This window comes from Heteronotia binoei, chromosome 1 (assembly GCF_032191835.1).
Source record: "Heteronotia binoei isolate CCM8104 ecotype False Entrance Well chromosome 1, APGP_CSIRO_Hbin_v1, whole genome shotgun sequence".
NCBI classification, from domain to species: Eukaryota; Metazoa; Chordata; class Lepidosauria; order Squamata; family Gekkonidae; genus Heteronotia; species Heteronotia binoei.
In genome coordinates, this window is record NC_083223.1 from 227295006 (window position 1) to 227320172 (window position 25167).

Below are 25167 nucleotides of genomic sequence, written 5' to 3' on the forward strand. Positions count from 1 at the left end.
ACCTCCACCCCAATCTCTCAAACATAAAAACCTTAATCTCACAAACACAAAAAAAGTTTTAAGCAAAGCCCAGTATACTTGGCCAACACTAAGGGTTTTAAAAATGCTCCACTAAAAAACAAGGTTGTAAACTCAAAATACTTGGTTTTCATTTGAATCTTAAGGAAGTTTTATACCCTTTATAATAAATGACCTTGGTAAAATGATACAGCTATGTAAAGCTTTCCAAACAACAGGCATTAGCTGAAATGTTGAGTGCAGATCCTATATTCAATTGAAGTAGGCTATAATTAAGCAAGTTATTAATGACTATTGTACCCAGTTGCAGTGATTACACAAGCTATAGTTTGTCTTGCCTGTCTGTGCTACAACTTATGACAGTTTTAATTTAACCAATCAGCACCCTTCTTCTATAATTCATCTGTATTCTACAGTTCTATTGGTTGCAATATGTCAGGGTGTAAGGAGACATGGCAAAGGATTATTACTGTCAAAAATTTCCACAGTTACCTTCCCAGGACACATTTGGCTTTGGAGAAGCATGGAGGCTCTTCCCTATGCTACTGATTTGGCTGCAGTGGACAGTGAATCAAAATAGCTAATAGTACTAACTGCAAGAAATTGCAAACGATATATTTATTAACTCCTCCCATGCTCTTGGCACACCATCAGTAACTTCACATGTACATTCTTGTAACCCATTACTGATTTATGAAGTACAATGTGGCTCCTTTACTAAATTTGGCTCCTTACCTACTAAAGCACAATCTTGCTTACATAAATTGTTAGATAATGTAAATCATTGTGGTCTGTGGCAAAAGTTTTTCACTGTCAAAATCATGAATTAAATTTGTTTTTAAATTCAATTTATAAATTCTGAGCACAAATATAATCTTCTGTACCGCTCAAAAAGAGACCATAAATACAAGCAGCTACACACACAGAGACAAGCAGCTATAAGTATATGGGTTGGGGGTATAAAATGTAGATCAGCCACAACATGCAATCACTGTCTTAAACTATTAATTAAGATAGTTCACACATGGTACCAATATAATACAAGTTGCCTTAGGTTTATTCACTCTGTCCCACTATTCCTAGAAACTCTACTATGACCTGGAACCTACACATAAAAAATAGCATACGAACAGGCACTGCTCATACAATATGTTCACTTGATTTTCTATACTGGGCAGATAACATATATGCAGCATACTCATATAGGAATTTATGCATACAATTTCTAATTTACGCTAAAATGTTTCCATACCCAGTTTCTGCCCAAAAGATGCCAAACAAAACAAAAGTCTTCACTTGCAGGCTGAAGATGGCAACAGAAAGGGTCAAATGAGCCCCCCTAGTGAGAGACTTCCAGAGTTTTTTGCCATGACTAAGATCACCCTCTCCTTGTATGCCCCCCCACCTGATCTCTGAAGGTGGGAGAACCCAAAATAGGGAATCCAAAGATGACTATAGAAGTTGAGTAGATTCATAAGGGAACAGGGGATCTTCCAGTACGTTGGTCCCAAACCATATAGGGCTTTAAAGGTCAACACCAGGACTTTGAAATAAACTGGAAGCCAGTGTAGATGGGCTGAGACTTGAGTGTTATGGTCCCTGTGACTAATCAACATATTGGCTCTTGCATTCTGCACAAACTCTGAAGTAACCTAATTGAGATGTATGCAGGACATGGATCATGGTGGATACATCATTGCTGCCAAGAGAAGGTCACAGCTGCCTAGTTGAAGCTAGTAAAAAGCACTCCTGGCCATAGCTGCCACCTGCTTATCCAGCAACATGCCTGGATCCAAGAGCACCCTAGGCTACAGACCTATTCCTTCAAGGGGACTAAAACCCCATGGAGAACATGTGACACCTTAAATCCTGAGTCACACCTCCCACTCATCAATAGCATTTCTATATTGTCAGGTTTAAGCTTCTGATTATTATCCTACAACCACACCAGAACTTCCTCTCATCCATGTTTTGGGGACAACCCAGCTCAGATCTCCAGATGCCTTCAACAAGCAGTTTCATGTTGAAGTTGGAGCACAGAGGACAAGATGGAACCTTGTAGGACCCCACATACCAAAAGCCAAGGTGCTAAGCAGCAGTTCCCCAGTACCACTTTCTGAAACCTACTCTCCAGTACCTCACAGCCCCAGGTCAGAAAGATGGTCCAGAAGGATACCATGATTTATAGTAATGAAAACCACTGAAAGATCCAGAAAAATCAACAGAGTAACACTTCCGCTGTCTATCTCTCAGAACAGGACATCCATCAGGACAGTCAAGCCTGTTTGGTCCCATAACCAGGCCTAAAACCAGACTGGAAAGGGTCTAAACCAAGGCTGTCGAACTCCCAGCCCATAGGCCACACCCAGCCTGCCCAGGGTTTCAATCAGGCCCGCAGCAATTTTCTCCCCCCTCCTGACCTCATGCTTTGAAGCTCCATGGTTGCCAACAATGTTCCCAGCTCATTCCGTCTTGCCTTTGTCAGCTTCTGGGCTGGCAAAGCTACAAGGAAAACACGAAATGCACCCAGAGACCTTAATGGAAAATCCATTCCATGTTTTCCTTGCAACTTTGTGCTGCAATGTATTTTAATGGAGTCGAGGGAAGGCAGTTTCACTTTTTGCAGTGTTTGTGGGCAGCTGAAGCTGCTTGCAAATAAAGGGCTGATGTATTCAGCCAGCTTGTCTATGCTGAATGGACCTGAGAACTGGTGCCTAGCGAGTATTCTATCCTGGGAACCCACAGCAATATTATACTGGAGAGCTGTCAATCTGAATAGACCCTGGGAGGGGAGGGGAGAAGCTTGCAATGCCCAGCCATTCCATGTTTCCTAGATTCAGAGCATTTTATATTTTTATTTTCTACTGTGATCCTTGCGCTTTTTCTTGATGTTTTATTTTAAAGACTGCATTGCCACCTTTCCCCACCTTTCCATTTTAAACAAAATATCATTAGAGTTTTAAGAATGTATCTTGTTAAAAATAATATCTTTAATTGTGTTTATCTGTATCCTTTATAAAGTTTATATCTTCGCTTCCTGGCATTACACTTTATGACACATATGGCTTGGCCGCACAAAGACCCATTTGTGTCAAATCCAGCCCTCACAACAAATGAGTTTAACACCCCTGGAAACAATTCACCTCATCCAAGAAAGCTCAAAGTTGTCTGGCCACTACTCGCTCAGTCACCTTGCTCAAAAATGGGACATTTGAGACTGGTCAACAGTGACTGAAATCTCCAATGTCCAAGGTAGACTTCTTTATAACTGAATACACCATAGCCTGTTTCAAGGCTGGGGCAAACACTCTCATGGAGGCACTATTTACCTCTTGAACCCAATCAGCAAAAAACCCAACTCACAGATTTAAGTAGTCAGGAAGGGTAAGGGTCATATAAGCAGGAGCCAGGCCTCCTATCTCCAAGGATCCTGTTCATATCCTCACACAACTGGAAAGCATCCCCAAAAACTGGACAAGTAGGCACCCTGGTTCCATCTGACCCTGCCACTGCTAATGTAGAATTCAAGTCAGAATGGATGGATGCAAGAGATTTTATCTGCCAGGTGCTGAGCTAAATGAGTCACTGAACAGTCTGCCTCCTTCTGCAGGCCATATCCCAACAAGCCTCTAATCACCTAAAACAGGACCATTGGCCTATGCTGTGCAGATGCAATGATGGCAAAAAAGCACTGTTTCTTGGACAACACCTCCACTGCAGAATATAAGCTTTTGCATCTGTTTTACTGAATTCAGCCCATGTCTTCCTGTACTTTCACACTAGCCATCTCCCATATCCCTGTAAGTCCAAACCAGAGAAAACAGTGAACTGTCCATGACAAAGGAACCATTATCAATTCCTCCACCCTGAGATCACATTCAGCCCAACCAAGAACCAAATATCAGATTAAGAGTGAGACCTGCACAATGTATAGGACTAGTTATTACCTGGGTCAGGCCTATGGTTGTCATGGAGGCCATGCCCAGGACAGCCTCAGTATGAATGCTGAAGTTCCCACAGAACAACTAGTCTAGGAGTTCTCAACAACACTCCTAAATCCACCTCAGTCAGCTCAGGCAGGTAAACTGTTAAGGCAATGGGTGGATTCATAAGAGGATAGAATCCTTATAGACTACAGTGATACCACCTCCCCACCCACCAGGAAAGAGGAAGAAAAAGAGGAGAAGGAAGAAGAGGAGGAAGAAGAGGAAGAGGAGAAAGCAGAGGAGGAAGCAGAAGACGACGACCGCAGATTTATACCCTGCCCTTCTCTCTGAATCACAGGCTCAGAGAGGCTTACAATCTCCTTTATCTTCTTCCCCCACAACAGACACCCTGTGAGGTAGGTTGGGCTGAAAGCTCTCACAGAAGCTGCCCTTTCAAGGACAACTCCTGTGAGAGTTATGGCTAACCCCAAGGCCATTCCAGCAGCTGCGAGTGGAGGAGTGGGGAATCACAGTTCTCTCAGATAAGAGTCCACACACTTAACCACTACACCAAACTGAGTTCCCCAAGGACTACAGTTGGGAAAGGTTAACCCCTCTCCAGGCAAGCCTCATTGATACATGCCAGGTCAGCCCTGTAATACAGGATTAAATTCTGGATAGCTGCTGTTTTTTCCTGTGGCTGACCTGGCATTTTACAGCAGGATTTTATAGCCTGGCAAGTTACAAATATAGTTACCAAAAACACCTCAACTGGGGGGAAAAATGGCAACAGCTCACAAATGTCTGTCATTCCTTCCCTGGCCTGCTCTTCTTATCACATCTCCCATTATTCCACACACAATGAATTGTGGCATCATCTCTTCCACCAGCAGGCAAAAAAAGCCAATAAGCAGCAAAGTGAAGCCACATGCACAGCTAATACTCCCTGTATAAAAATCCAGACCAACTCCTCACCTAGGTATTAGCAAAAACAAAAACAGACACATATCTAGATCCACCTGAGTCACAGAATCTGAGGAGAAATACGCATTCATTTTGAGAGGGAAAAACCTGGTTTTCTAAAGCACTGCTTCCCAGCCTCTGGGCCAAGACCCCAAAGTGGGTCACAAACCCTTTGGAAGTGGGTTGTAAGCCAGCCCTCCCTAATGGCCTCCCCTGCCCTTTCCATTGTTTTCTTTTGTATCTTGCAAACCAAGATCTGACCCTGGAAACAGTATCTTCCATGTCATACAATTAACTGGTATTTCTTTTCACTGTGTATACATGTTGATCAAGTAAAAGATGATCTGGTGTTTACTAGAGTAAGTACTTTAGTAAGTATCTTAGGAAGAGTAAGGAAGAAGGAGAAGGTGGTCAAAGGCTGGGATGTAATCGCCACATGCAAAGGCTGTGTATAACACAATGCCACCTGCTTAGGTTTCATAATGGGGGTGGCTGTGCCCTTCACATGACATTTATCAGTTAGCCACGGTACAAAATCGTTACATTATGAGAAGACAAGAATCATTGGAAAAGACAATAATGCTAGGAAACGTTAAGGCAGCAGGAAAAGAGGAAATCCCAACATGATAGATTGGCTCTATAAAGGAACCCATGGTCCTTAGTTTGCAAGATCTGAAAATGGCTGTTAATAACACGATGTTTTGCAAAAAATTAACTCATAGGTTCACCGTAAGTCAAAAGCAACTTGATGGAACTTAACACACAAACAGACACAGATGGATGCCAAGCTGTGTTCCCTTTAAGCTGAGCTAGTGTGAGCTAGCTCACAGATTTTTAGCCTCCAGCTCACACATTTTTGTCTTAGTTCACGAAGGATGACCCCAGAGCACACTAATTTATGCAGAAGCTCACAACATTAATGCCAGTAGCTCACAAAGTAGAATTTTTGCTCACAAGATTCTGCAGCTTAGAGGAAACATTGACAGTTTGCCTAAAGCACCAAAAAACCTTGGGACAGCCCTGGATGAACCACAATACCAAATAAATTTGGCTTTGTGGGTCAACATACCAAAAAGGTTTGGAACTCCTGTTCCAAAACATCTCACTCTTTCTAAATGTAGAGCATGAAAACATCTCATGAATTTTTCAATTTTTCCCTGGAAAAATAAACTTGCATAGCTTAATATTCAAACATGCTGATGGACTTAGCTATTGCATCTCTATGAGAGTCCAATTTTTTTTAACACAGAATTTATTTTCTATTGTCAACTTTTATTTTTCCTGATGCTTCAGACAGCAAATATACATGCGCTATCGAAGCTTAAAAGGTGCAGCACTTGAGCAGTGGGTTCAGTTGTAATTTTTCTTATAGAAATTAAGTTATTTATACTTTTAAATTCTATAAATATGCCAAATAGTACCATTTTATACGCTAAATTATGTGTTTTATGTCAGCAGATCTTCAGATACTCCTTTGGCTGCTCATCAGTTACTGCTGCTGGCTATCACATGGCCTTGGACTCTCCTACCTGCAGGACCACCTCTCTTCCTATATTTATTATTTCACATTTCTATCTTGCCCTTCTTGAAACAGGCTCAGGGCGGGTCACATCACGAATAAAAAAAATTACATATGTTCTAAAACAACTAGCTAAAACATAAAACCAGACAGATCAATTTGCAAATTAAAAGTTCAGATGGCAACCATTTTAAAAACCTGGTCCCTGACTGAGCAAATAAAGACAAATGAAAGTCAAAATCAGTCACTGCTCCAAATAGGACTCATGGATGGGCCAGCATGTGGCAGGGAGGCCACACTGATGCTCAGTGATGACCACTGCCTCAACTGAAGGCCTGGCAGAACAGCTCTGTTTTGCAGGCCCTGAGGAATTGCAACAGGCTCTGCAAGGTTTGGATCTCCAGTGCAAACTTGAGGGGGCAGGACAGAAAAAGCCCTGGTCCTAGATGAGGCTAAGTGTACATCTTCTAGGCCAAGTACGACCAGAAGATGTTGCCCATTAGTGTAAGGCTCTCTGGGGAGTATATGAAGATAGGTGGTTTCTTAGATATGCTGGTACCAGGCTGTTAAAGGCAATAAAGGTTAACACCATTACCTTGAAATGGATCCAGTACTCAACTGGTAGCCCATGCAACTGGTGGAGCACCAACTGGGTATGCACCTATATAAGCATCAGTCAGCAGGTGTGCCACCGCATTTTGCACCAGCTGGAGGTTCCAGGTCAGGTTAAAGGCCAAGCCCATGTAGAGCAAATTGCAGTAATCTACCCTGGAGGTGACTATTACATGGGTCACTGTAGTGAGATCCTGAGCATAGAGATTAGGAATCAGTTGCCTGACCTGCCGAGGATGGTAAATAACAGACCTGGCAACTGTGGTTATCTGGGCCTCCAAAGAGAGCAAGGCATCTGAGATCATCCCAAGGGTTCTAATTCTTGGCACTAGCACTAATGGTGCCCCACTGAGGAGCCAGAGCCTGATTCCAGAATCCACTCCACCCCGGCTCACACCCAGGACCTCCATCATAGATAGACTGAATTATAGCTGACTCTGTTTGAACCACCCAGCCACAGCCTCCAGTGCCTGGTTAAGATCTTCTGGGACAGAGTATGAGTGGCTGTCCATCAACAGATAGAGCTGGGTGTCATCCACCTACTGGTGATGTCCCAGTCCATACCTTTGTACCAACTGGGTGAAGGGATGCATGTAGATGCTGAACAACATTAGTGACAGGATTGCTCGCCACAGCATTCCACATTCCAGTGGGTACCACTGGGAAACCGACTTACCATGTGCCACAATCTGTCCCCAACCTTGGAGAAAGGAGGAAAACCGCCACAAGGCAGTCTCTTTGACTCTGATGTCGGAGAGGCGGTGAGCCAACAGATCATAGTCAACCGTGTCAAACATTGCTGTCAGTTGTAAAAGCAACAGTAGCACCGACCCACCTCAATCCAGGTGTCTCCGGAGATAATCTGTGAGAGCGACCAACACTGTTCCCACCCCATGACCAGAGTGAAAACCAGGCTGGAATGGGTCTAGGATATGCCACCACAACAGCTTTGCTCATCTGAGAAAGGCCTTCTGTCAGTGCTACCTTTCAAATAATAACTGCTCATACATCCTCTATTTTGGTCCCCACCATATGGAATGACCCAGCTAATGAGTATAGGAAGGTTCCCACTCTCTCAGCTTTCCGCAAACTATTAAAATTGAATTACCTTGGAGGTCTTTCTAACACAAGTAATAGGACTGCAATGAAATGGCACAGAAAGATGTTTGGATAAAGGGGCAGAGGCAGTGGACTATTCTACTATATACAATATGTATCATCGCTGCTATAAGTATGCTCCTTCTGCGTAACTTCTGCATCGTTTTAATATAGTATGTATTACTGTATTACACTTCCTCACTTTTTGTAAATATTTAAGTATATCTTTTCATGTGACAACAACTGAAGCAATGACACTTGGCTGCAATGTAAAGTAGTGAGTCTACAGCTTGTATAACAGCATAAATGTGTTGTCCCCTCAAAATTACGCAACACACAGCCATTAATGTCTAAACTGCTGGCAACAAAAGTGAGTACACCCCTAAGTGATAATATCCAAATGGGGCCCAAAGTGTCAATATTTTGTGTGGCCACCATTATTTTCCAGCACTGCCTTAACCCTCTTGGGCATAGAGTTCACCAGAGCTTCACAGGTTGCCACTGGAGGCCTCTTCCACTCCTCCATGGCAACGTCACGTAGCTGGTGGACAGGTTCCACTCAGAACAAGCCTCACCATGGTCGACCAAAGAAGTTGAGTGCCCGTGCTCAGTGTCATAGCCAGAGGCTGGCTTTGGGAAATAGACATATAAGTGCTGCCAGCATTGCTACAGAGGTTGAAGGGGTGGGGGGTCAGCCTGTCAGTGCTCAGACCATACACCGCACTCTGCATCAAATTGGTCAGCAGGGCTGTCATCCCAGAAGGAAGCCTCTTCTAAAGATGATGCCCAAGAAAGCCCTCAAACGGTTTGCTGCAGACAAGCAGGCTAAGGACATGGATTTCTGGAACCATGTCCTGTGGTCCAATGAGACCAAGATAAACTTATTTGGTTCAGATGGTGTCAAGCATGTGTGGCGGCAACCAGGTGAGGAGTACAAAGACAAATGTGTCTTGCCTACAATCAAGCATGGTGGTGGGAATGTCATGGTCTGGGGCTGCATGAGGGCTACCGGCACTGGGGAGCTACAGTTCATTGAAGGAACCATGAATGCCAACATCTACTGTGACATACTGAAGCAGAACATGATCCCCTCCCTTCGGAGACTGGGCCGCAGGCCAGTATTCCAACATGATAACAACCCAAACACACCTCCAAAACGACCACTGCCTTGCTAAAGAAGCTGAGGGTAAAGGTGATGGACTGGCCAAGCATGTCTCCAGACCTAAACCCTATTGAGCATCTGTGGGGCATCCTGAAACGGAAGGTGGAGGTGCGCAAGGTCTTTAACATCCACCAGCTATGTGACGTCATCATGGAGGAGTGGAAGAGAACTCCAGTGGCAACCTGTGAAGCTCTGGTGAACTCTATGCCCAAGAGGGTTAAGGCAGTGCTAGAAAATAATGGTGGTCACACAAAATATTGACAGTTTGGGCCCCATTTAGACATTATCATTTAGGGGTGTACTCACTTTTGTTGCCAGCAATTTAAACATTAATGGCTGTGTGTTGTGTAATTTTGAGGGGACAGCACATTTACACTATTATACAAGCTGTAGACTCATTACTTTATACTGTAGCCAAGTGTCATTGCTTCAGTGTTGTCACATGAAAAGATATACTTAAATATTTACAAAATGTGAGGGGGTGTACTCACTTCTGTGACATACTGTATGTCATGTTTAAATACTTATGTTTTGTTTCAGCTGTTTCATATTTCTGCTTAGTTCCAGATTTCTGCAATCGAAACCGTATTGCATTGTTTATTAAATGTCCTATCTGGCTGATCATACTAATTTATGCTGGGTAATCTGCCTTGACTCTCAATAAGAAAGGTGGACTATAAATAATGTAAAGTATTCCATATATTTCAATTTTACTTCAGAGAAATACAAGATTTTCCCCCAAAGCTTCAAAATTTCTAGAAATTTTATATCTCTGGATTCCAATTAAGGGAGGGTTGTACTGAGACTGCTGTGTGGGAGAAAGAAGGTTTAGCACTTTTCTTCTATTCAATTTCTCCATGGGACACAGCACTGTGGTGGAGAGATGACCCACACAATGGAAACAGCACTAAAGGGATAATATGTCCACCACTGAATCCAATCCAAATATTCCCTATTTGCTTTTTAGAAATTGCAGACATTTCAGATCACAGTACTCACAAATCATATATAGTTGAGTCCTCTGATGTCAAATATAGTCTATTAAAAATAATCACAATATATGAACTATTATCCCTACTAGTCCAAGATATGTTAATGCCTGAAATGGACAAAGCCAAATGGTACCCCTCCCTCTTCCCATTAAATAAGGTGGGAGACAACCCACTATAAACTCCTTATGCATAAGCCCCACCGAAATGAACAGAAAAACTCTGGTCTCTTGTCTAATCACCATTCATTTCTTCAGGGTTGGTACAGGAGAACTGCTGTCTTCAACGGCAACCAAAATCAGCTACTTGGGATAACAAGCTCCCCTTGGCTTATGGCAGGGCCACATGATAAAGTCAGAACTTCTACTTTGGCTTCCTGTAATCATTGATACTGAAATCATTCATGACAAATTATTACCCCAAATCCCAGGACAAGGACAATTTAAATACACTTGACTAACAGGGGGAAAGTATTTTATATTATTAATAAATGTTGAGAGGCTCTAGTTTTGGGGAGAGGAGGTGTTAATGACATTGTTAGGATCAAAGAATAAATTGCTGGCTATTTTCATATTTCTTTTTTTCCAATATTCAGAAAACAGCAATCAACAGTGAAAAAAATGTATTAGTTCTTTTAAAAGTACCTCCAGAATCTCAATTTTGTTGTTATCGCTGATCCAGATATCCACTATTAAAGCCCACTGCTCTGCTCCTGCACATCTATCATCTCAGTCTTTTTGCATTGTTTTTTGAAATAATGTTCTATTGATTCACTTGTGCCTGCTATGCTTCTCTAGTGAGGTAATGTGCCCAGTTCTTTACCTTACCTTGGCCACACAGAACAGTTTATTGGAAGCAAGCTGGGCTGGACATGTTTCTGATGGGCGACCATGCAAAAATTATACCCAGAGCTGTTTTATGTAAGTGGATGTTTCACACTATTTGCATTCTGACTCTCTAAATGTAAGAATGGGGATATGTATGCTCATTATCCTTCTGCATTGGCAATAGTCCTGTGCTTTAAATGTATCATGTTAATTGTTGAAAACAGCATGACACAGTTGCAAGGCAACTTCCCAGGCTTTAAATACTAGTGATAGTATTAACTAACACTCTCTTCCACCCCCCTCCAGCCCCATGCCCCACCTGTGCCTGCTTGTGATCCGTGCAAGGTCTTGCATGAACTGGCAAAACAAATTGAGAAAGTTGTCTGGTATTTAGAAACAAGCAATACAAATATTTGCTTGATAGAGGAAACTGTGTATAAAGATGGCATTCTACAAATACTTCTCCTTTCTACCAAACAAGCTCAGTCTCAATCTGTACCAGGACCTACTGATCTAAAATGATATAATAGAACAAGCAGAGTATATATAATTCTAAAAGTTTAAGCTTACTATCGAAACTACATTTTAAAAAATATATAATTTTATTTATTTGGCATGGAAATATTTAACCACTAAGTAACGGAAACATTACTGAATTCTCCCACCACTAGAGAGCTGTTGGCAAAAAGATTACTGCACTAAAGAAAACCAAGGAATGAACCCCAAGTGCTGCATAGGAACTAAATCATAATTTGCTATAAATATAAAATATTAGATTCATTCGTAAGAGGTAGGAGATTGTTTCTTTTGTTTTTGAGTTCAGTTCATTCTTGTTCACTGTTACCTTGCAAAGCAAATGCAAGCAGAAAAAAAGGGCTGTTTCTTCCAATTATAAAACAAACGTTTCCTGAAACCTGCCTTGATACTATACAGGACCATTAAACAAGGAGTAATTATTCCAGATTATATATGTGAAGACCTGGGTAAAAAACCCATTTTTTTTTCCAAAGCCTTCCCTCCCAATTTTTTTCTAATGGGAAAATGAGAACTTTTGTTGAGTAGTGAAAAAGCTCCTATGAAACGTTTTATCTTATAGAATGAATAAAATATTTCTAAAGACAAGGTGGGCATTTACAGACAAAGTAAACAGCTCTTAAATTAATCTGTGGTTTAAACTGTTAGTTTTAACTGTTAGTTTTAAATGTAATAGTATATTAAATTAAGAAATATAATTATGATGTAATTGGGATATTTTATTATTATATCATTGTAATATCTTTATTTTATGCTATGTAAGCCGCCCTGAGCCTGCTTCGGTGGAGAGGACGGGATATAAATTTAAAATTATTATTATTATTATTATTCAATACAAGATGCATTTCTGCACCTGATCTTCATGAAGGCAGCATGCAGGACTTTCATTGTTTCTCTGGCCCTTTGGACATGACTCTTCTCTTGTGGCTGACCTTTCCACTTCTCTCACAAACCACTATGATATCCACAGTGGTTATCAAATAGCTTCACCAGGGCGGGGAGAGATCATAAGGAGGTGGAGCAGTAACTGCACTAAAACTTCAGAGGAAAACTTTTAAAATTTCTTCCTTTTTTCGTATTTTTATGTGCAAATGTACATGTGTGCATGCACCTAGAACCCAGAGCAATCTCTAGTGACTGACCACTACTGAGGACATGGAGTATATTCAGAGAGATAGCTGAATAAAGCTTGCTGCTGCCCTCCTGGCCCTGGTATTCCAAGAAGGTCTCCCATCCAAGTACTTGCCAAGGTTGACCCTGCTTAGCTTCCAAGATTGGGTTCACCCTGGGCTATCCAGGTCAGGGTAAAAACTTTAAAAATCTGAAAACTAAGGTCTCTCCAACTAGTAGCTACAGAAGGAAGACGACAGCATTGAACTGAAACTACATTTAGCAGTGCAGATATTATTACTGAACCCTATGTGACACTTTTTTTCCTGACCAATAATACATTTTACATCATTTAGCACAAAGCTTGTGTTTTCCATTTGACTCCTATTTATTCTATTTTTTAGATAAGCAAAAATATGGTGCATCAGCTTAAAGTTTCTCTTAAGCATTGGACAGATCTGCAATTTTGCTTGTAAAAAATTCAGGCATTTATAACATTTAAATTCCATAAATATTTCAACTATTGCTATTTTATTTGGTAAGTTATAAATAATGTATCTTCTGTTGTTAAAGCAATAAAATTAGTTTAGGTTTGATAGGACAGCAAGTAGGGATAGACCAGAACTGGCTCACGAACTAAAGTTCATGAGGATTCAGACAGAGATCCCCTGTGAGTTTGGTGTCTCTACAATACTGTGGGGCTGTTCTACCACATCACGAACATCACAAACCAAACCTGTTCATTTAGCTCCTAAAAGTTTGTGACAGTTCCTGGTTCATGCCCATCCCTAACAGCAAGTATTATGTGTACTTTTTTCAGCAAGTCCCTAACAGCAAGTATTATGTGTACAGTTTTTCCCGAAATGTTTGTTGTTCCCCCCACAAAAAAACAGGAAAAAAAACTTTTGCCCCCAATGACTTCAAAATTTCAACTCATTCCATTCAGCATGAATTTTTAGGGCCACTATCTGATTAAATAAATTGATTAATTATCTAAATGTGTTTGTAAATAATACCTGTATTAAAGAAAAATAACTTCGCTTGTTTTTAAGATTATGTATGCACGTCAGCAGGAACCTTGTCACAAGAGACATGCCCTTATGTGAGCAAGAATACAGAAACAACTCAGAGAGCACCTAATGTCCTCCTCATGTTAAAAGCAAACTTATTCAGGGGCATACTGCATCATATTGATTAAAAACCTTTCATTCTAACTAATGTCAATTAAATGTTATGACCCTAAGCATTTTTACAAGGGTAAAAGCTCGGCCAAAATTTCAGATAATAACTAGAACAGAGATTTTCAAGCTCTATTGCAGGGACCCCTTACAGTTCGTCAAAAAGAAGCTCACGAGTGGCAAGCTTCTGCACCCACTACCTATCTTTCCCTTCCATATGTATTGGGAGGGAATGTGTTGGGTTTCTATTACAACACATTCCCAGTTTAAATGAAGCAATTATGATGCTCACATGCCTAACCAGTACCCTGCATAAACTGAACATGTAGAACAGGGGTGTCAAACTCATGCGTTATGAGGGCTGGATCTGACATAAATAAGACCTTGTCAGACTGAGCCATGTTGGGCCAGACCATGTGTGTACCTATTTAAGATTAGATAGCAGAGATATAAACTTTATAAAGAACACAGACAAACACCATTAAAGATTGGTCTTAAAAGTGCTTTCTTTGTATTTCTCCCATGGGATCCAGGGAATTGGGCAAAGGAAGCTTTGGCTCTTTCCTTCCTTCTCCAGGGGACCAGGAGTGGGAGGAGCCTCCGTCAATAGAAGGAATAGAGGCTTGGCTCAGTAGCTCTAGTGTGTGATTGTGATAGCCTGGCAAAGCAAGCTCTTCCTCCCCCCCCTTCCTTCCCAAGGGAGGAGCCTCAGCCAATGGAAAAAAATAGAAGTTTTGCTCTTCAGCTCCAGTGTGATTGAGCAAGCCTTGCAAAGCAAGCTGTTATGCAGAAGGAAGCGAGAGAGAGAGAGAGAGAAGGAAGCAGATGACAGCCAGTTGTTCAAGGGCCTGGTAAGACCCTACTGGGGGCCTGATTTGGCCCCCAGGCCAGATGTTTGGCACCCCTGATGTAATACATGCAGAAAGAGCAGAGGCTCTTCAACAGCTAAGTAGAAAGGATTTTCTGAAAGTATAAATTTTGAAAAACACTGAAATAGAAGATAGCATTCTGAGTGTTAATACAGCTTCAAGAGGGTTCTCTAGAGATGTGTCATATACATTTCCTAAATAAATGATAGCAGCTAACTCAATACCACCAATGCATAATGCCACATATTCAGAAAAACTGATCAGCCCTATAACCAAATATTGAATATTTGCACAATATTGCAACTCCAGCATAAGTTATGATTTTAGATACAAAAAAGCCTCCAGAATTATGATTTTAGATACAGAAAAGGGTAATTGAACTATTCAACTAAATCAGGGGTGGGGAACCTTTTTTCTGCCAAGGGCCATATGGATATTATAACATCATTCACAGGCCATAAAAAATTATCAACTTAAACAACAGTGCTCCGCTGAGGGAGAATGATTCAGGCCAGCAAAATTAATGCAAGTAATTGTTTTTCTATTTGAAGTCATGTGGGGAGAGCCTACTCTGGCACACACACACACGGCCTGCCGCCCTAGGAACTCAGTAGCATATTAGACCACTTCCCCTAATATTAGCATATTAGGTCACACACTCATTAGCATATTAGACCACACCATCTGGGATAATCAAGTGCAAACTGAACGGTGACAGTAATTTTTCCAGGTCCTGCAGCAATTCTGGCTGGCCAGCCAGGCCCCAGGGAGGCTGCCGCACAGTACATCTGGGCCCTGTGATCACTGCCTGGTCCTGGGGAGGCTCCTGCACTGTGTATACTTGATTTGTTGGGATACAGCATCTTTATACTGAAAATTTTAACTTTGAAAAGCTACACAGCATCTTGGCTCCTGTGAAGATAGTGACAACATTTCTGACAATTATTCTGACCACACTTTATTCTTTGGTACTCTATTTACTTTTCATATAGCATACTGAAAGATAGTTTTTATTCATACTCTTAATCTATGTTAATATGATAAAAATACATTGTATAATGCATTTCCATGTAGAGTTCTACCAATGTAATATAAAGACATAGATCCCAACTATAACTATCTTGAATGCACAAAAAGTCATTAAATTGATTTGATAATAAATTATGAAGCACTTAGGTGGGAATTTAATACCAGGGCCAGTTCCTAGATCCTTTTTCTTCTGCGACTGAAGCTAAGAAGTTATCGTTATAACCAATTCAAATATACCATTCTAGATTTTAAGATGCTATGCTCTCAGACTTAGTTTCAGAGGGTGGTTGTGTTGTTTTGCAGTAGAACAGCTAGATTAGAGTCCAGCAGCACCTTAGTGACCAACAAGATTTTGGGGGTATAAGCTTTTGAGAGTCAAAGCTTTCTTTGTCATGTTGTCACAATATACATTAACATCAAAGCATCACACAAAAAGGGCAATGTAAAAATCCAAAACTCTCTGAGAAAATGGAAAAGCCAAATTCAAAATGGACAGAAATCAGGCAGAAACTAGCAAAATGACTTCACAGCTTGGACCCAGAGTACTCAAAGGACTGCCTCCTCCTTTACTGTCCACCGTCAACCTAGATCTTCTTCACAACTCTTGTTGCTGGTGGCAACCAGAGACAAGATTTTTTCAGTAGTAGCACCTCACTTATGGAACTCCCTTCCCCTCAGGAAGTCTGCTTTTAATACATTGTATGTCTTTATTATATTTTACTTTGTAAATCATCCCAGGCAGATAGCATAAAAATTTCTTAAATTAATCAACTGTACACTACTCCAGATCTCATATTTAGGATTATATGTATAAATGAGATTCCAGAATTCTTGAATTTAAGCTGCTCATAGAAGAAGAAGATATTGGATTTATATCCTGCCCTCCACTCCGAAGAGTCTCAGAGCGGCTCACAATCTCATTTACCTTCCTCCCCCACAACAGACACCCTGTGAGGTGGGTGGGGCTGGAGAAGGCTCTCGCAGCAGCTGCCCTTTCAAGGACAACCTCTGCCAGAGTTATGGCTGACCCAAGGCCATGCTAGCAGGTGCAAGTGGAGGAGTGGGGAATCAAACCTGGTTCTCCCAGATAAGAGTCCGCATACTTAACCACTACACCAAACTGGCTCTCCACCAGTCATAGTCACCAAGCACTCTGTATACTGGAAGAACAGTCAGACATGCCTACCCATCACACACATAAGCAAGAGTGTAACACAATGAGCATTTTCATACACACCAAATAGCACATTTTCAATCCATTTTTACAACTGGATTTTACTGCATGAAATGGCAAAATCTGCTTGTAAACAGTCACTGAAGTGGATTGAAACTGCATTATTCAGCGTGTGTGAAAGCACCCAATGGCTTACACAGAGCCCCAATTTGTACAATTCTTCCTCCTCAAGAAAAATGATCAAGAGGCAAAATAACTGCCCATCAGGCCAGCATTGGTAGTAGTAAACACAGAGGCCCTGCATCATGCATTGATTTATGAGCATGCTGAGAAGGACTGACAGCTGGATGAGTGTATGAACCAGCCTTTAAAGTATACTCTAGCATGAAAATTCAAAAGATTTTCAAGCATGATAAACCAGTACTGCATTATAAATGGAAAGTAACACATGCTAGATTCTTGTTTTTCTCATCAAAAACCCGTTGCTTTGAATATACTTCACACATTGTTTTTTTCCTACATGGTTAAGAAAAGAGTTTGACTTATTTGTGAAGTTGGCATATATGGACCACTTCTATAAACAAGCCCATGCAATACCACAGCCCAAATATGAGTTTCATGACTGTGTAAGAAGGAAGTGACATTGAAGCTTAATCAATTCATGCAGTAACACAATGTTGATGTGGTAGAATGGGCTGTACTGCTTTAAACAACAAATGTGTTTTCATATTTTTGAGTGTTCACCTATGTTTTAAAAGTACTGTAAGTCGAATGCCAGCACAACAAGCAAAATAGGCTAATAGCCATTTTCTTTGCTGTGACAGTTTTCCATTCACAAGAAGCAAGAGCATTAAAGACTAGAATCCACCACATGCAGTCTAAAGTAATGTAGTTTATCTAGCATCTCAGCATTTTACCACTTCATTCTACCACATATTTACACCAGGTCTTAATGATAAATGCAGTATTTCAGGTAAATGATGCATGGATGTATGTAAAAGGTTTGATTCACATCTTCTACTAGTTTAGTTCTAGCATCTGCAAGAACTTCCAATCCTATGAGACATATTACAAGCAAGTTTTTGAAAAGTTTATTTATGGTTTTCACCACTCTTAAAATAAAGCAATTAGTATTCTTGAATATGTTTCATATAAATATAGAAATGTTTTCCATGGTGGAAAAAAAGAGAAGTGACTCAATCCAGCAAGAGTGATACACAGGGAGAAACAGATTTCTACTTTCAGATCTTGCAAACACAAAGATGATTGTAAAATTTTTTACAAAACTTAGAAGCCAGTGACATTTGCTGAGAATACAGGAGAAACCTTTCTGACCTGATCCTTTTTTACTAAAAAGCATGCTAATGTCTTCTGGAAAGTTTGTGTCACTATATAAGATTAAGGGTGCTGCAGTCAAACTACAGGATTATGCATACATCAGTAGTGGAGACACATAGTTTTACTCACTGGACAGAGTATGCATATGACCAACCAATAAGATGGTTTCACATTTACAGCACATGGGAAGACAGAACTTTCTCCTCTTCCAAACAGGTAAATGCTGCTAAGAAAGCTGACTGTGCCAACTATTATGGTTAGTAGTATGCACGCACTGCACATGTCTATCTCTGATCTGGACAAGGAGGAAACAAACATTTTTATTTTACTAAATGTTTTAATTTTTATTCTTAATCTTTTAAATGTGAAAACTATACAGAGGGTACTCTTTCTACCACCCAATCATGCAGACAACCACTGTCTCAGTGAAATCCAAAAGGCTACACTTGCTAGCATCTGCGGGACCTGAACCTAAAAAACAAACAACCCAAAGTAGCCTTATGTAAAATTCACTGTTAACAGTAAAAAGATTCATTGTTAAATCTTCACCTTAGAACGGAGCAAAACAAAAATGAACCTATTTTCCACAAATTGAATCTTCAATCATGACTACTTTGTTATGTCTAATATAACGAAATGCAAATTCCAACATTTCAGACCTATGGCAGGATCTACTATATTATCTTCTTTAATCCACTACAAATTAACCTATGTGAATCAAAAGCTGGGCCAATATGACCTGTATTGCTGCAAAGCTTAGGAACCAAATTTCTTCAGTCTGGGACCAGGGAGGGAGTGAAAGACAGAAAGAAAATAGTTTCTGCATCTTCCAACCATGGCATACTATGGCAGTCAAAAGACTTGATCCTTTGAGAATCATCAGGAAACCAATTCCAGGATAATCAAATGGAAACAAGTATCACTGATTTAAAAATTCAGTATGGTATTGGTCACTTCCAATTCATATTGGTCACTTCTTTAGAATGTTTACAAAACTCTTGTCTGCCCATATTCAATATACATACACACAGAAGTGTAAATTTCTGGAAATTTTGAGGGGCAGGAGGTGTTAAAAATGTTGGGAATATGCAATATTTAGTGCCCTAGCAAACATAAAATAATTATATTGCTTAACAATACAAAATGCATCATTTATAACTTATTTAGCATATAAAATTGCAATATTTGATATACTTATGGAATTCAGACATTATAAATGCCTTAGTTTTGTACAACTAAAATTGCAACTGTACTCAGTACTTAAAAGAAAACTGCAAGGTGATGCACCCGATGCTATCTTAGCACATATACCTTAACTATTGCTTGTCTGCTTAGAGGGAGCTAAGTTTTCAATGAAACTTTCTGTTTTCCTCTGAGGCTTTGGTGCAGTTTCTGCCACAGCTCCTCCTGATCTCTTTTCTGCCTTTTGCAAAGTAGACAATAATATACTTTTTACCCAGTCTGTGGGCATATGTATTGCAGTGGTTTGAAGGAGAGATAAAAAGGTCAGCCACAAGTTATGCTGAAAAGACAACAGAATATATGCAACAACTGAAAAGCAATGAGAGTCTTGGATATGTTCCCTTCATGAAGATGAGGTATCCTAGGTAGAGGAATCCATCTTGGATTTAAGAGTAGTATATGTCTACAGCATGCCCCATCTTGTCTTTAAAAGCATTTCACTCATTCTAAAAATGAAAATATTTCATAGGATTTTTTTTATACTCCACAAAATTCCTAATATTTCCATTTAAAAAACTGGGTTGGGGGAAATCCTCAGAAAATATGGCGGGAAATGTGTTCTTCACATCTCTATTCATGCCTTCACATCTCTATTCACACAGCATACCAGATATATGGATCCATTTACCACAGACCCACAATGAGACACATATATAAGTATATAACTTATTGCAGGAATGCCAGCAAGCAGTGCTCTTGATGAAGATATTTACGTGACCCCTTGCCCATTCAAACCAGGGAAAGAAGTCTGAACCAACAAAGACCCTGAATTTCCAGTCATGTGATTCACTCCAGAATCCATGTCCATAATAAAGCATGTCCACGTTTTTTATTTCAATTTATATTTCTCAAATAACTTCTAGCACCTTGTTTATGAATTGACTTATTTGAACTTATTATATTCAAATAATACAGAATGCAGAGAAAAAATAGTTATACACCTTAATAATAATTAAAATCCTACTTATTTGATTACCTGTTTTTAAAACAATGTAATGTCACAAGTCAATAACCTGGACACCACAATCCTAACATATAGTAACTTGGAATTAATCTATTGCTGTCAATGGGATTCATTTCCTATGCTTAGTTAGGACCACCATGGGAAAACTCAAAAAAACCCTTAAGTTTAGTAAATGATTCCTTTCCACGTTTACCTATTCATCTACTCTTACCCAACAAATTATGATTGGCCTTTAAAAATACAGGCTTGTGCACATCTGCAAAAGGTATTGGTGTTTTCTTGTAATTAAAGAACAGCAGGAATGTCCTATTCCCCCAAAAAACTTAAACCAGCTTTTATAATAATTCACCTATTTCAGGGGTGGCCAATGGTAGCTCTCCAGATATTTTTTGCCTACAACTCCCATCAGCCCCAGCCATTGGCCATGCTGGCTGGAGCTGATGGAAGTTGTAGGCAAAAACATCTGGAGAGCTACCGTTGGCCACCCCTGACCTATTTGATATACAGAGAATACTAGATTTTTCATTTATCTGGTTGTGCAATATGCATTTAATTGACCTGCAGTGATTAGTTTTACTTTATACTTGTTCTGTTAGTCACACTATCAAAAATACACACAAATACCCCTACTGAATATTGCCAAGCTTTTAAGTCTTTCATTAAAGATGAGACAATTTTGAGAGACAAGTCAGTTTTATTTGAGCAATGTCAGCCAGTCCCAGGTCTAACATTCAGAGTAGCTATGCTACAATCCAAATTTCAGTAATGAGCAAATGTAACTTAATTTGCACCCTTAACTATATTTCCCTCCTCCAATACATAACACAGGTTTTACAAAACCGCTCTCAGCTACCTCAAACTGTCAATCAACACATAAGCTCATACCTAAAAACCTACTCCATGCACAGGGAACACATGAAAGCAAAAGCCCACAATACATGGTCACACAAGAGGAGGAAATGAATTTCAAGCCTTTTAAAATTGCACATTATTAGTTTAGGAATTACATAACTAACAGGACAAAGATTTCTAATGGTTTACACAAAAGCCATAATTGGGCAAAAGACATCACATCCTCTGAAAATACTCAGCTATCTGGTTTGGATAACATTCTTTGCCCCTTGGGGGAGGATAGAAAGAAACGGAGGAAAAAAATGATTAAAAGCATTTCAGCTTGATACATTTTCTTTATTAAATAAGTTGATATTTCAGCCCTATTTTTTAAAACCCTTAAACCGAATTACAATGTATTTCTTAAGCTATAATGTCTTATATTGAAGGTATTATCTCCACACACTCAAACAAAAGACATTCCGCTGACAACAACGGCGGGGGGGGGGGGCTGGTTAAACGTCTTAAACCACCGTACCACAGGTCATTCGCCTTTTTATCATGCGATAGGTGTGACAGCCGATGCATAAAAAATTAAAATGCAACCCATCAGACAAAACATGCAAAATGTCTCCTTGGATCCCACCCCTGTTCTTCTCCTTTAGAAAATAACCCTGCGACGACAGTACACCAACAGAGAAACCAAGCCAATTAATATGGCAACAGTTATGCAGCTCAGTGAGCGAGCGATCACCCTTCTTCTCCCCTCCCCCTATACCCACTACACTCCCCCCACCACCTTAATTTTTTTCCCAGGGTTATCGTTTAAGCCTCCATTACGGAGAAAGAAGGAAGTACGGAAGGAAAAGAGGAATCCTTACAACGATTAATTCCTAGTTCTTGCAGACAATGGTGCTTCCCTACCTCCAGTATGACAACATTTTTATACTAGGCCCCGGACCAACACGCACAGTGGAGAGAACTGAAACCTTCACACACGCTAGAAAGGCGAAGGTTCCTCAGTTCCCAGCCGCTGCAGCTTGACACCAGGAGCAAATATTTATGTCGGGGGGGGGGGGGAGTAAAGAAAGCAAATGGAAAGGGGGAAAGCGAACAAATGGCTGATGATCTACCCCGAAAGCAACGCCATCTGTATTTAGTAGGTCTGGTAATTTCTCTCTTCCATTCCACCCCACAACCCCTCCCTTGATCTTTCCTTCGGGGCCCGGGTAACCAAAGCCACACTGAATGCAAACTGCGCAGCAAAAACACTGGGGCAGGGCGAGGGAGGAGAGAGAGGAAGAGGAAAGGGAGGGGGAGCAGTTCTTGTCTCCATGAGACACCATTACAAAAAGACGAGAGAGAGGAGCAGGGGATTGAGGAAGAGGAAGGGAGGGGGAAGCGAATAAAAGGAAAGGTGTCAACACAAGTTACTGGGATACACCGTGTCCCGGACACAAGGGGAAGCATTCTCCTCCCATGGCAAAAAGAGAACATGGGCCTCGCTCTTCCCCTCTCCCTGGGGAACCGAGAGGGGGCGCTGTATTCGCTGTTCCCCCCCCCGTACCCGAGAAGAACCCACAACGCGCTTCCCGATGCCCCCCCACAGCCCACCCACACTACCATCCCTCGGCAGGGCCCGAGCCAAACAAAGCGCGGCCTGTACGCCTAATGGGGGAGGGAGGAGAAAGGCGGCAGCAGTTTTGGCTTGCCATGTTTCCAGACCCCACCCGGTTCTTCCTCCACCTCGTCGCCGTCCTTGCCCCCTTCCGTCCTTACCCCGTTCCCCGGCGGCGACGGCTGCTGCGGCGGCAGCTGCGGCGTTGTTGTTGTTCCTCTCCGGCGGTGGCGGCGGCGGCGGCGGCAGTTGCAGTGGTTGCTGCGGCTGCTGAGGCGGCTGAGCAGGAGGCGGCGGAGGAGGAGGCGGCGGTGGTGGCGGCTGCTGCACCGGGCGCGGCCTGGACACTCGCCTGGGTCTCCTGTTGGCGGCTCGGACCGAGTTCATTTGCCGGCTCGGTCGGGGGGAGGAGAGGGGGTCGCTCCTCCGGCACTGCCTCGGGCGATGGAGGGAGGGCGAGGAGGGACCCCGGCTTGAAGGGACCTTGCCCGGATGAGCTCGCTGAGGGAAAGAGCCGCCTTCTCCTCAGTTGCCGCTTGGGTCGCTCCTCCGCCGGCGGCAGTTAAATGAGGGGATGCTCGTGCCGGTCCCCCTCCCTTTCCCAAGCGCGAGCACGAGCGCGCGCGCTTTTTTCCTCCCTCCCTCCCCAGCCCCCCCCCCCGACAGTGTCTCTTTCTCTCTCAAGGGAGTCACCCGCAACCCCCCCAGCCCGGCTTCGCCTTAAGCCTGTCGCCGCTCCGTGGCAGGAGGAGCCATTGACACTGCCAGAGAGATCGAGGGGAGGAGAGGCGAAAGAAGACACCCCCCCTCACACATACACACACTCACACAACGAGTAAGGCGGGCCGTCCCGGCCAATCCGCAGCTCCCACACGGAAAAGGCCCCGCGACTTCACCAATCGTGACAACGCTTACAGACTTCGTCCAAGGGGAGGCTGGTACTGAGGAGGAGATGGGGAGGGTGGCAGAGGCTTAGAGTGACTTGTGGGAGGGGAGAAGTAGGGGTGGGGTGGCTGGAGGAGGCCGCAAAAGGGGTGGGGGGGGGGAGAAGAGAGGATATAAATGGCCGAGCGGAGAAAGACTTAAGTACCTTTCGGTTTGGCTGAGAGGGGGGAGGGGAGACAGGGCGACTCAAGTTTTCTCAGGCTCAAGGGGGTATGCTAGAGAGAGTGCCAGCGCTGTGGGTTTCTCGGTCGCGGGAGTCCATTAGGGATTATCGCCGCCACCAACCACAATGAAGGGCACTAGGAGCTGAGGCTTTGTCTCGGCGAAAGCTAGAAGCGTCCTGAAATTGGGGTAAAAGACAAAACATGACTTCTGTGTCAAGGGTGTTCCCAAACGAGAGTTTCGGTTCCGAGTTTGTATGAGAGAAATGCTAGGGAGGGGGAATGTAGGACGGAAGTAATATTATTAATAATTATTATTCGGATGATCTCATGGAGAGAAATGATTAATCCATTCCTGACTCGAGAGAGAGAGGCAGACAGGCGAGTTCTGAAAGAGAAGCGGCTTAAACAGTTTGCGCCGTCCTTCTGTTGAGAACAAGCTCTTTCCTCTCACGATTGCGCTGGCATTTGGGAGCTGACTGAAGCCTCTGGTTTATGTGAGCATCAACCAACTGTGGAAAACAGCTGCCCAAGTTGAAACCTTGGTGGGGGAAGGCTGCGACCCATCAACGAATATAGAGGCGAGGGTAGGTGTGGAGGAGTGCGAAAGGCGTTAATGTAAATAAAATATATTCTGTGCCTTTGGTGTAGGTTGTGTGTTTGTTCCTGCTGTTTCTTGCTGAGTATGTGGTTGAGTGAATGATCACTGCTTTCAGTTGCTTCTGGTGTGCTGGGGGGATTGCCTATGTTTCTCTTTTTAACTTCTATAAAATTTTGCCTCTGGTGAAATTGGACTGCAATTTATATGCGTTATGAATACTACTGGCATAAATTAGCTATCCCAGTTGTACTTTTTTGGGGTAGCATTCATTGAAAAGGCCTCTAGAGCCTTTTGCTCTTAGGACACTGTCACCTGCACAGTAGTAAACAATTTCCCCAAAGTATAAACACTCACCACTTGCATTTTATTTTATCTTTTAAGAAAAGTACCTTGGCAGAAAATAAACCCCAGACAATCTGCACATTTTGCCATTGGAGTTTTTTTAACCCATAGGCTACT

The 25167-nt window shown here is 41.9% G+C and overlaps 1 protein-coding gene across 3 annotated transcripts in view; it reads right to left on the reverse strand.

Moving 5' to 3' along the window:
- The window catches only part of FBXO11 (F-box protein 11), a 170676-nt gene extending 147044 nt beyond the window's left edge, over window positions 1–23632 (reverse strand). The window contains exon 1 of one of the 3 annotated variants that reach the window (XR_009555909.1): window positions 23163–23632. Coding sequence is in view for 2 of the 3 variants with exons in the window: in XM_060248910.1 (XP_060104893.1) it covers window positions 23163–23388 (226 nt within the window). In the remaining variant the exon portion in view is untranslated. The remainder of the gene's footprint in view (window positions 1–23162) is intronic. The other 2 variants (XM_060248910.1, XM_060248908.1) reach the window with 2 other exon arrangements.
- Window positions 23633–25167: the final 1535 nt, after the last annotated feature.